At 38.4% G+C, this 12,662-nt stretch overlaps 1 protein-coding gene across 1 annotated transcript in view; it reads left to right on the forward strand.

Annotated features, from left to right (window-relative positions):
- The window catches only part of LOC104403117 (transcription factor COE1), a gene marked incomplete at its 5' end in the record, with an annotated part of 71,099 nt that extends 59,444 nt beyond the window's left edge, over window positions 1-11,655 (forward strand). The window contains 4 exons of the mRNA XM_010011165.1: window positions 363-540; window positions 2,103-2,282; window positions 5,882-6,076; window positions 11,624-11,655. Coding sequence (XP_010009467.1) covers window positions 363-540; window positions 2,103-2,282; window positions 5,882-6,076; window positions 11,624-11,655 — 585 coding nt within the window. The remainder of the gene's footprint in view (window positions 1-362; window positions 541-2,102; window positions 2,283-5,881; window positions 6,077-11,623) is intronic.
- Window positions 11,656-12,662: the final 1,007 nt, after the last annotated feature.

The following is a 12,662-nucleotide window of genomic DNA, read 5'->3' on the forward strand; positions in this document are numbered from 1 at the left end:
CTAGATCCTGTATGATATGGGCAATGATAAGCATTGTGGTTTGCCACCAGTGATTTTTCACTCTTACGCTAAAGATAGCTTTAAGGTGGAGTAAGTCTGGGCTCCAGCCCCATTCTGCCAGCTGGTCTTGTTATACAAAAGTGTGGCCGCTGGGATTGAAACTTCCAACTCTCTTATCACAGATGTCAGGATTTATCACGAAGGCAGCAGATCTTACAAGCATTAGCTATCAGTCAGCCAACAGGTTTAGAAAGAAGAGCATCTGGGTTTTGCCTTTGGACACAGAAATATTTCATTTTAATATGTAAGAGAATGTTCATTAGAGTCACATTTATTCTTTTTTCCCCCTTCTCATCCTTTAGGAAATAATCCTGAAAAGAGCAGCAGACATCGCAGAAGCACTCTACAGTGTCCCCCGCAATCACAACCAGCTCCCCGCTCTTGCTAACACATCAGTCCATGCAGGAATGATGGGAGTGAATTCCTTTAGTGGTCAACTAGCCGTCAATGTTTCCGAAGCCTCACAAGCCACCAATCAGGGTCAGGAGAAGAATTATCTTCCTCTTTTTATGAACCTTTTCTGATAAAAGGCAGTGAAATCGGTGGAGCAGTGGAAGAGCGATGGTTCAAAAGTGAAGGCTATGAGAACATATGGACAGACATCATCCCACAAGCATGCACAACCTTTGAATGACACAATACAGTCATGAGATGGGGGCCTTTTTAATGACTTTTGCCCCAGCTTGGGAAAAGCACTTCTGTACATATGTAAATAGCTTTTCCTTCTGCTCAGAATAACACTTGTATTTGTGTTCAAATCCCACTAATTTTAAAAGGATTTCTATCTTGAGCATGTACTTAATGTTAAGTATTTGCTTATATATATTCCTGAGTGTGAAAAATCTCTCGGCCTGGCCCTAAGTAGCATTTATTTATAACACAAATGTATCCCTTGAATATTTGTCTGTTTGGTTTGGTTTGATTTTGTAAGGATCATAATATTGGCACTGATTTTTTTTTTTCTTCCAAGAGTTTGAAACTTTTCTAAATTTTGAAGCTAGCAAAAAATAGAAATATTTACAGAGACATTTTCAGAGCTTCTCTATTTTTTAAAGAAAGTGTTTTTCATTTTGTGTATAATCAATATTGTTTTAATTCCTACAGTTATAAACTAAAAAAAGGTGAAGAATGTTTTTGTTAAAACCCTTTACATTTTCCTTCTCCTTTGCTTAGCTCTATTTATTATCCAACTTAAAAATCCACTTTGATGAGAAAGTGTTAGGACAAGGTCATTTTCTAGAAGAGCAGGCAAAATTACTGTGAATTACACAAAATAAAAAAAATAGGAATTATTTTTAGATGAAAATATTTTACGGATATACTGTGTGGTAGGGAGAAAAGTTGGATTTTTTTCTTTTAGGAGTGAAGATACGTTTTGTATTTCTGTGCTTCTAGAAAAAATTTTTCCTTTTTGGATATGAGTTTCCACAAACAGCTTTTCCAGAATTAGGTTAGATATTCAGATTTTAACTTGCTGCCAAATTTCATAGTAATTTTGTACCAACACAATGATCAGACCAGGCCAAAAAGACAAATGATATCCCACTACTTTGAGAAATATACCCTACATTTTCTGAAGTGAGCAGTGAGCATCTAATTTGAGATGCGTTAAATGAGAGCGACATCAGAAGAGAGTTAACAAAAATCACACGTTTTCAGCATACCTTAAGTCCATATATACTCCTCACTTCAAAATGTAGGTCATGTTTACTCCATTTCCTACAAACAGCTTTTTTAGAGTGAGTGTTCTTATGTTACCCAGTGGTAATATTTGCTTGAGGACGTGGGTTGCCTGAGGAGCTGTGCAGGCTGTAGCCTCCTTCCTCCCGCTTTATGTGCCAATCAGCCATGACCTAGGCAGTGAGGGTTCACTGTTTAGGCTACTTGGTGGTAGTGGTGGTCAGCCTGGCCCTCCACATGCACACCATGACTAGACTAGGATGCTGGCTTAGTAGCCTAGAGTTACTTGCTTGTAGCTGTTTGTGTAAGAAACTGTTCTCGGGCTAATTCCAATTTCTAAATATATTCCCTCCCCACAAAAGGTTTTACTCGCAACTCAAGCAGCGTGTCACCACATGGCTATGTGCCAAGCACCACCCCTCAGCAGACAAATTATAACTCTGTCACAACAAGCATGAATGGCTATGGGAATGCTGGAATGTCAAATTTAGGCGGTTCTCCAACCTTCCTGAATGGATCTGCTGCCAATTCTCCCTATGCCAGTAAGTGTTACATGGCTTTTCTGTGTTTTGCTCATTTTCATTAGAAGGAGACAGTGACTTTTCTGTGATACTCAGTATTTAGTTTCTATTTCGAGCACTTGAAACAGAGCTTGGTCCTTTCTCTCCTTTCCAAGGCACTGACCTTAGAGGAATTCCAAAGACATTAATGTTGCCAGCAATGCTCTTCTCTGCTTTTTTTGTTATTATTATTATTAAAGAGGCTCATAAGAGGTTAAAAAGAATAATGTCTCTCATGATTTGGGCTCATAATTTCATAATTTACCTTATACTCTGTAAATAAGAAACGTCCTCAACATTGCTAGAAAGCAGGGATGGCCTAAGTGACCTAATGTCTGTTGGAGTGGATCAGAAGTCAAATGTCAGTACACAACTTTGTTGTGGTGGATATGAAAGGAAGCTAAAGATATTTCCTGCAGAAAAAATAGTTTTTATCCAGCTGTAAGATATGAAGAGCAGAAAAGTTTACTATAATAAGACTGACATTTCCATAAGCTGCGTGATGATGTTTCCAAGACCTCTGAGCAAATAATATGTTCATAACCTTTATAGATATTATGAATTACTAGGAGGCCTAATCTTGATTGCTTATACTCCATTTGCTTTGTAAGTAGGTATTACATTGGCTTCACTGAGAGCTTAGTATTAGTCAGTAAAATGTGACAATGGCTCTTAAGAGTTTGTGTTTTAGTGTCTGTACAGTGAATGCCACAAAAACGTAAGTCATACAAATCATATATTCCATGGCTTAAAGAGCTTATGGTCTACAGCGCCAGTTACGGAAATATTTATGTGTAGGACTAACCTTCTGCATTTGGAGATTAAAGGTTTAGTAACTTGTTTAAATATAAATACATTTCTGTTGGTAAAGGCCTATGAACCTCTTCTGCAGTTGCTCACACAGCACGTAGTCCCTATTCATATGAGAAAATTAAATGAATAGGACCTGACCGATTACATTGACATTACTCATGTGGCATAAAGGATTCCACTGACATCTGTAGAAAGCTGCTAGCAGAATCAGGCCAGAAGGCCTTATGACGTAAATAGGTTTATAGGCTGAGACCCTACTAGGGACATGACAAGCAGACTGCTGAATGTACCAAGGCTTACACAGCATATCTTTATTTTAGCAGTGTAACAACAGAAATTAATTATTTTGAATTGCATTATTAGAGTTCAGAACTGAAAAGGGGGTAGTAAACCTTGTCATCCAAGGCTTCTTACCTGCTGCACATTTAGAGGAAAATATTTAACCACATAACTAGTACTTAAAACCTGGGAATTGCTAACCAGTTATTATTTTTGTGCTCTAATAATAATGTAATGTGCAATGTTACAAAGTACCTTATTTATTAAGTTGAATTTACTGTCATAGAATCTGCGCACTCTGAATTCATAATGTAACATGATTGATGGGACATCTCTTTTTGGAAGCAGATGCCAGTAATGCATTTAAAATACTCTAGCAGTGTATTATTTCATATTTATGAACAAAGTCCTCTTCAGAATAACACTTCGCTTTCCAACCCTTGTTCTCTGTTCTAGTTATATTTTCGGAGGTTTTCTTGGTAGATCTGTCATTCTGCTAATGCCTAATCCATTGAATCAGAAAATGCTTCAATCATGACCTGAAAATTAAAAGGTGGCATTCTTAATTAAATCAATAAACTAATTGCTGTATAGTAGCAATTCAATTTAGGTGCTTTGATTGCTCTCCTTTAGCAAGTACTTCCAGACACAGAGTGACTTCAGTCTAAGATTGTATCTGTCAGACTGTGAAACTTTGAACATTTAATTTCCATTAATTGATTTCCTCAGTGTTAACAAATATGATATCAGATTCTCAAATAAGAACTTAAATAGGGTGATTTTTATCTACATAAATGCAAATAAAATAATAATTCAAAGCCCAGAAGATAGAATTTTACTCTGTAATATTTAATTATTCATAGCCCTCTCATGTATATAAGCAGTTTCTAAACAGGATGAAGAATGAAAGGATGGGCTCTTACTTTAGGTTCTTTCCTTTTTGTTATTGTTGTTGGATAAGAGGGAAACTGGCAATACTGTCTGAATATAAAAATATTTGGCTTTATTTTCATGAAAACAAATTCACTTAAAATCTCGGTGGTAAATACCGAAGATATTTATGCAACTACAAAGTATAATAACAGTTTAAGGATATAGGTATTTAAAGACAGCCTCCTGTATAACAGGTTTGCATCTTGGACAATCAGTTCAGTCCCTAAAAAAAGGAAAGCCTTACATCTACACTTACATAGAAAAAATTGCAGATTCTGATTTTATTCAATCTTGTAATTAAAACCAGATCTTTATTTTGTGTATACCACAATGGCTTCATCACTTAGCTATTCCAGGTGAGATTCCAGTCAATGGCTCTGAATAAGAATGTTGTATTGACTGTATTCAGACAGTGGTCATAGATCCTCTGGGAGAATTATTTGTCTTGAACATTATAAAGTAGACTTTCATTTTCAAAAATCTCCATCTCAGGTGAGATATGAAATCCCAGCTCCATTCCTGTGCATAAATACAATGGTCACAAGAGGAATATGGCTGGTTTTCATGTCACTGAGAATTCCTGGAAAGTGCCCACAGCAGAAACTTTCCCAAAGCTGATGGATACAGGGAAGCTGGAGTCTGACTCGTTTAGTTAAAACAGAGAAAGAATCTGTGGCCATTGTGAGGAAAGTTTAGTGGTTTCTCCCATCGGGAGATAAAAGAAAAGCATGATTTCTGTCAGTTATCTGCACTTTCTTTTTGTGCAACAGACACACCAAAGGAGAAAATAAAACGGTTAGAGCAGCAGTCTCACTGATTGCTTCATGCTGGACAGCCTCTGTGTGTGTGTGTGTGTGCTTGTGTGTATTCACAGCTTTTGGAATAACTCCTTTTAAACCCTAGTTCTTGCAGGGTTTGAGGGAAAAGAAACCCAGCTATTTTTGCTGACTTTTGACAAGCAGGTCAGCTGGGTCACTGCTAAGACCTCTACCTTCAGCAAGTTTGCTAGAAATCCCATAGGTCTTTCTGGAGTAATCTTACTACAAGGAAAGCACAGCTTAAAATGCTGGGTTTGGAGGTTATTTAAAAACTAATATCTTTCCAGGGTAAACATTCCAGATCCAGATTTGTACTCTAACTCTTCTTGCCCATCAGTTTTATAACCTCTGAGTTACTCACACAGTCTTATATTCCCTCTTATCCATGTAAGCAAAAATGTCAACCACTAGAAAAGTTTGAAACAGGATGGCAGGACGGGGTTGTAATAAGAATAAAGATTTGGAGCAACAGAGAATTAAGGGTTTGTTTAAGAGCTCATAGAGTTACTGCCTCTGAACACCTGCAAAACAAAACAGAATGAAACAAAATGAAACAAGTGGGGTTCCTGTAGTGATTGTCCAGGCTTTGTGAACAATCAGAAATCTAGCTGCAGTAAAGGCCTTGGCCTTGGTCTTGAAATTAGACCCAGTGCATCCAAGCAGAATTGTCTGGTTTCTGCAGCTTGCTAATTATCTAATACTAAGGAATGTATTTTGGGGTGTCTTTTTTTCATCTAGTTGTGCCATCAAGTCCAACAATGGCCTCCTCCACTAGCCTCCCCTCAAACTGTAGCAGTTCCTCTGGGATTTTCTCCTTCTCACCAGCCAACATGGTTTCAGCGGTGAAACAGAAGAGTGCTTTTGCGCCTGTTGTGAGACCGCAAACTTCTCCTCCTCCCACCTGCACCAGCACCAATGGCAATAGCCTGCAAGGTAGGTGAAACCAAGTCTGGAGCATAGCTGGCTGCTTTCAAAACCATGAGTTCCAGGTAGCTTGTAAGGCTCTAAGAAACACTGAGTTGTCAAAGGGGATTGAAGCCAATGGGGGATCCCTGGTGGTCTCTGTACTAAAGTTTTCTCCTGTAAAGAGTAACTGGACTCCACCACCAGCCCACCTAGTATCATGCAGGTGTTTGGCAACCACCCTGTCTCTAACTCGACTAATACTGCTGAATTGAGAGCTTGTGTCTTTTAAAGCACACACCTACTGTTGTGATAAAATCGAGTAATATTTCAGCTTACTAATACCATCCTTTTTCTTTCTTTCCTCTCTTATTCCTTGTTGTCGTCCTTTATCAGACCAGTCTTTTGTGGACTCTAGCAAGTACTCCACTGCAGGGTCTCTCCAGGGGCTGGCCTTCTCCTGAAGTACGTCACTCAATCTTCCCTTCCTTTTTTTTCCTTTGTCATAGTACACTTGTGCAGAAATCCTACTGAGAGCAAATAGACTGTTACAGAGCTTGGCACAAACCTTTGCCTTTCAGGAATAAAAGACACATTACAAACTAACAGCAGCATTTCCCAGTTTAACTCATAGCAGGGCAAACTTTAGTTTCCACTGATTAATGTACTTCTGTGCCAATTAATTCCATAAATGGCACAGGACCTTTTTGAAAGTCTATTCAACTGTTGGTATCAAGAGGCTGTTCCTTTTCTGCATCTCATCCTCTTTTATTGCAAAATATTCCTGCATCAGCACCTAAATATGTTTTGAAGCATTGATGCAAGCATAAAGAGTGACAGACAAAAGCTTGTCAAACTGAGGATGCTGCAAAGACCAGCACTGCCCATTCCATTGTTTGGTTCAGGCTGTTTTACAACACTGTGCCTAAACCTTCCTGTGTAATTACCTCACTATGCATTAGCGTGCCGAGAGAGATATTTTCATGCTCGCTTAGACTGAGGAGTTTCTATAAGCAGATGCAGCCAGCTGCCTCCAACTGTGCCAGAGGTGGGAAAGATTTTGTGGTACGCGTTGTGCTTCCCCCAGACCTGAGGTCTGTTTTCCTTTCCACGTGCCTGTGGAAATTATCCAAAGAGCATCGAGCACGGAATAAAATCCATCATTTTTAAAGCCATGTTCAGAAAGAGCTGTGTAGAGCAGGAGGAGGATACTTCCGCAGACTCCACATGTCACTCTACGGCCTCTGGAAAGAGAAACGCTGGGCTTGCGGGCATAATGCTGATAGCACCATTAACAGTCAAAAAAAATCTATATGCAAGCTGAGTGGAAGCAACTCATTCATAAAAGCTGGGATTTATTGTGACTGAAGGAAAGCATTGTCCTCAGTGCATTTTACATTGGTGAATTGGAAGGAGGAATCCTTGCAGATGTACACAGAGGCACACAGAAATTGTGAAAATAGTAGGAACATATAAGCAGAACTTCTGTTCAGGACTGCTTATAAATACAGGTTGCATCAGGAATAAAACACAACAATATTTTCAGGTGATCTGTAGTGTTTAGATTAATTTTTGTGCATTTAAAGGATCTGGCACTGCCGACATGCTACGAATTTTAAAGCTACAAATATTTCACCTCCAAATTCAAAAAATAAAAAAGGAGCTCAGAGTGCACTGCTAGAAGCTTTTGAACATGTTAATGTTTTTTTCGTCTCTTCACCTAGTCTCAGCTTGCTGTTGCGGGGGGAGAGAAAAAGCAAGTAACAGGAGAAAGCTTTTTCAGGCACTGTTTTTTCCTTTTACAAGACATGGAATTCTCAGATTCCACATACTCAGTTATGAAAAGCAATTATGGAATGAACTGAGAGCACCAAACAAAACTGGGGCTTGCTGATTGCCTCCTCATTATGTCACATCCACATCTGTGATGCCAAGAAACCACACAGATCTGAGTGTTTCCCCTAATTTTTTTTTTTAGCAATTCAGTTTTCCTAATAGGAACGAGACACCAAGAGATGGTTCATTTCTAGGTCATCATTGAACTTCTTGGTGAGTAAAAACCACACAGCCTTTAGTCCCATGCCTTCTGACACCACCTGAGGCTTGCAATAATCACTCAGAAATGCACTGCCTGTTGTGTCTTATTGCTTAAATAAACAACCATGTATAAGGAGGCTGTCTTATCTCTCTTGGGCTTCTGAATACATCAGAAAGCAATCAAGCTTTCCTTATGTAGCTTAGATATCAGCAGAACTCACTAAAACAACAGATAGGCTTATCTGTTGTTCTCTTTGCCATGCAATTCTGTAAAACTCAAACCACATTATTTCTGTAATTTGCTAGCAGCAAACACAAATTAGTATATGATAGAAGACATAGTGCCCATTGGTGGGAGTTTTTCTACTGTCTGCCTTCCCTTTTTGGAAAGGATGTGATCTCATACCTCCACTGTTTCCCACTGATATCTCTGTTTTCAGGATCAATAACATGCTACAGCTGAGAGAATTTGCATGACTAGATGTAGCACTTAAGGAATAGAAGTAGGTTGATATACATGAAGACTTGGAAAGGATGGAAATATCAAAGCTTTTAGGCAGAAAATATATCATTTGCTTTGTAATTTAATTCAGAATTTCAGAGCTCTTAAAAAATAATAATGCTTTGAAAAAATGAGCTAAGATCTGCATCTATACCATTTGTTTCCAATGGCAAAAGGCGTGTGGCTGATATGTAACTGCAGGGAAACGTCTAAGCCACGAAGAGAGGAGTTGCAATTATGTCACCTTTATTTGGGCTCTTATCCAGGGTAGACAGCTGTGCTGTCCCAAAAGGCAATTCTTGACCACTTTTTGGTGAAATTGATTTGGTTCTTATGAATCTTTTAGCTTGAGAATTTTTTTGTTGGAATAATATTTTGACATTTTTTTCTGAAGTGTAGGTATTTTTTTCTAAAACAAAACAACATCTTGTTTTAAAGTTTTACTGCATTTAGAATTTAGAAAGGGCTGGAAAGAACAAAATAGTGGAAGAAGTATGCACGGAAGATTAATTACCCATCTGACTCTGCTCAGTTGCACTCATCCTATATAGGAAGACCCTACCCATTCCCATCTGCTCTACTCCTTGCTTACCTGAGCAGTAAAGGAGGGAATACTGTTGTCAATATTGCTTTTCTCTGCACAGTAACTGGTGTCCAAGCACTGCAGTCCCACCCCTGTATTCTGCTAAATGGCTGCCATCCAGAAATCTCCAAATGCTTAAGTAATATGGATAAGAATTATTATCTTTGGGTAAGAAACAGAAACAAATCAAATTGCTTGATGAACTAGAAGGAGAACTGGAACAAAGCCTACGTCTCAGGTCTATGACCACATGAGTCTTTCATATATCCAGACAGGGAAAATTGCACTCCACCCTTCCCTGCAAGTAGCTGACCAGAATTAGTGTGGTTGACTGTGTCCATTGCTGTCAATACCTATTTTATTGACTCCATAGATGTCTGTGGTTCAGGGTCCATACCATAGCCCATATGTAAGTGTGACCCATCCAAGAGCAGAGTAGGGAGCAACCACAACAGTGAGAGCTTGGATTTGCTTCATTTTCGTTACATATTCCAAGGGGACAGCCCAGTTGTGAGGATTCAGAACTTGTTATTTGAGAACTGTTGAAATAAAACCCTTTGAGAATTTTTTTAAGCAAAACTCATGTTGTTTCACCCGATGTTGATTAAATAGGCAAGGATTCTAAAAAAAAAAATAAAAAGGCAATATTGAATTCATCCTTGATGAATATGATTTGAGATAAGGGAGACAGAATAGCCATGGATATAAGATGAAAATGCATCCTCAGATTAGCTCCATGGTAGAGCCAAAAAAGCCCATGACGGGAAATATCTCAGCAAGGAACATCTAAGACACAGTAGTGTTCTTTATGCTACTCACTTGAGTGTCTTTCTATAGGGCTTAAAGAAGCTTAACTCACCTCTCTATCCCTTTTATCCTCATTCTCAGCTCCTTGAAGAGCTCTTATGTGGAGCAGAAACAATCAGTTCAGTGATTTCACATAAAACCATTGCTGAATGATAAATTCTAAGAATTGAAATGCTGCTGTATAGTTGCAACATGTCACCTCTGAGGATGGCCCGTTGCAAACATGTGGATATGTTTTGCATTCTCGCCTTCTCCTCTCATTTTATTTCATTTAATCAGTGCAGTTTACTCGAGCTGTTCTCCCCTTGCTGATTAGACTTGTAATTTTTGCACATATGGTGGTGTTTGTGGAGAAAACATTTCCCTCCTCTCCCCCTTCCAACCCCAAATCTGTGAGTCTTTTACTTTGGCTCTGTTCTTATCAAATAATTGCAGCTGTAATTAAAGCACAATGAATCAGCAACAGTCACAGGGTTGAGTTCTTCCTTAAGAAATTATATGTCCAGATGTCTGAGATGGCAGGCAGTCCTAGCATTTAAATAATGTGCTCATGAAGTGCCTCCAACCTGAAGGCGAATCTGTTTTCTACCTTTTGGCAAATAACCATGCAACTGACATCTTAAAGATGCATTGTTGTTACAATTTTCATCCTAAACTTGCATGACTACCTCCTGTAATGATGTGCCTGCTCACAGTATATCACTTAGAATGTCTGATCTGCAGAGTTCCTGGTAAATAGAGGGAGACCAAGCCAGAGGTCAAGCTACGTGGGAGACTGTACCTGTTGACTTTAAATGAATGTCTTGTCTTTAAGAGACGTGATGATTTTGTACAAAATGAGGTTAGGAAGCATAATAAAGAAATATTGATGATTCAACTTAGCCAACAAAGGAGAAGACAGTCTAAATCAACATTAACATACGACTCATTTAATGTAGTTGGTGGTGTCTCCCACAGGTGTAATAATAAAACCATGAGATGCTGGTCTGTTAAACTAGCAGTTAAGGACATATTTCAATTTGAAAATTGGATATGAGAGTTTAAGTCCTTTTCTGAGCACCTGGAAATACATACTTCAGTCCCAGGGTTAAACACTGAACACTGAACTTGTAAGAGAAAACTGGCATAGGAAGAATGGAGCACTGTTGGGGTGCCTAATGCAAGGAACACCCTACCAGGTCTGTAATATTGACGGCCTATGGGACTCCAGCCATTTTCTCATATATGGAACAAGTATCTGCTTTGCTTTTAAAAGAATAATAGAATGTGTGGCAATGGCTGGGCCAAGTTTAAGCCTCCTGAGCATTTTTGAGATTTTGAAACTAAAATCAGAAAATTAAGTTGGGGTCTGATTCTCATATCAGGGGAAGTGTAATTTTTCTGCAAAATATAACTAATTTCCACAAAGTCACTTGCAATTTAAACCACTTTCTGATCAAAATGAGGGTTCCTGTGATTATTGTGTACATAGTTGTGTCTACTCAATGATACTTATATTATAAATGCAATTCACAGTACAGCTGAGTATGTTACTAGTAAATGTTTAAAATGTCTCTGAAGATGTTGAAAGTTGCTTGATAATGCACAAAAGTAACTTTTTTTCCCCATCTCTCTCTCCCCTCTCCCTTTTCCCCTTTCCTTCTGACAGCTATATCTGGCATGATTGTTCCCCCCATGTGAAAGAATTGCCTTGAAGAATTTTATTAATGAAGAGGTTGAATTCTGCTTCAGAGAGAATCTGATACAAGTCCCAGAGTGGAACTTTTTACTCAGGCCTTTTTAAAAATAAAAGAAAAAAAAAAAAGAAATAAAGAAGGATCTTACAATAACTGCAGATTTTTAAACAAAACAAAAATCACCATCCTTGCAAATACTGAAATTACCAATCTCCAGTTGCAAGGTGTTGATTCAAGTTGTCCATCCCAAATACCTGGGAGATATATTTATTGTATGTTGATAAAAAATCCACTTTTTTTTTTTTTGGGGGTGGGAGTGGGGGTGGGAGCTGGGGACTTGCTTTTATTTCCTCCTGGTTTTCGTGGTTTTTTTAAGGCTTGATTTAACTCAACACCATTTGTCTTTTATAAATCATACAGTTACACAAGGGACACTAGAGATGGAACTCCGCATTTTTAATTTATGATTTATTTTTTTTTAAAGCTGTGTAAAGAAAAATGAAGTGGTGTCATTTACATATAAGTCTGTATGGGACAGAATAGAAGTGCCAGTTAGTTTTTCGTAGAAGAATTATGGCCATTTAATTAAGGGTCGGCTCATATAGGTTGCTTATCCAGTGGCGACTTCCTAATATGATGCATTTTTAATGTTCTAATTAAATAGATATCACTCCTGAGAAAGCTGGTATTTTTGGATGATGAGGGCGGAATAAGGGGTGGGATTAGTAACCTCTGTCTTTAATATCAGACTAAATGACTGTGTAAATAATGCCACAAGAGAAGTGGGTTAAAGGGAAGGTAAGGATGCAAATATCAAACACATTTCCTCTTGAGCTGAAAATTCAGTGCCTCTAGATAGAAAGCTAAACCTGCAAGATTAGGTGGGCATGTCTCTAGTTTATATGTCAGACTCCTTCCAAATGAGTGGCCTTCTCAAAGTTTAGTGTTACCTGAGCTGTGCATAAAATGCCATTTGGATTTTGCACAGCTGTCTAACGATGACACAGACTG

The sequence above is a fragment of the Nestor notabilis genome, unplaced genomic scaffold (assembly GCF_000696875.1).
Source record: "Nestor notabilis isolate BGI_N333 unplaced genomic scaffold, ASM69687v1 scaffold9693, whole genome shotgun sequence".
Taxonomy (NCBI): domain Eukaryota; kingdom Metazoa; phylum Chordata; class Aves; order Psittaciformes; family Psittacidae; genus Nestor; species Nestor notabilis.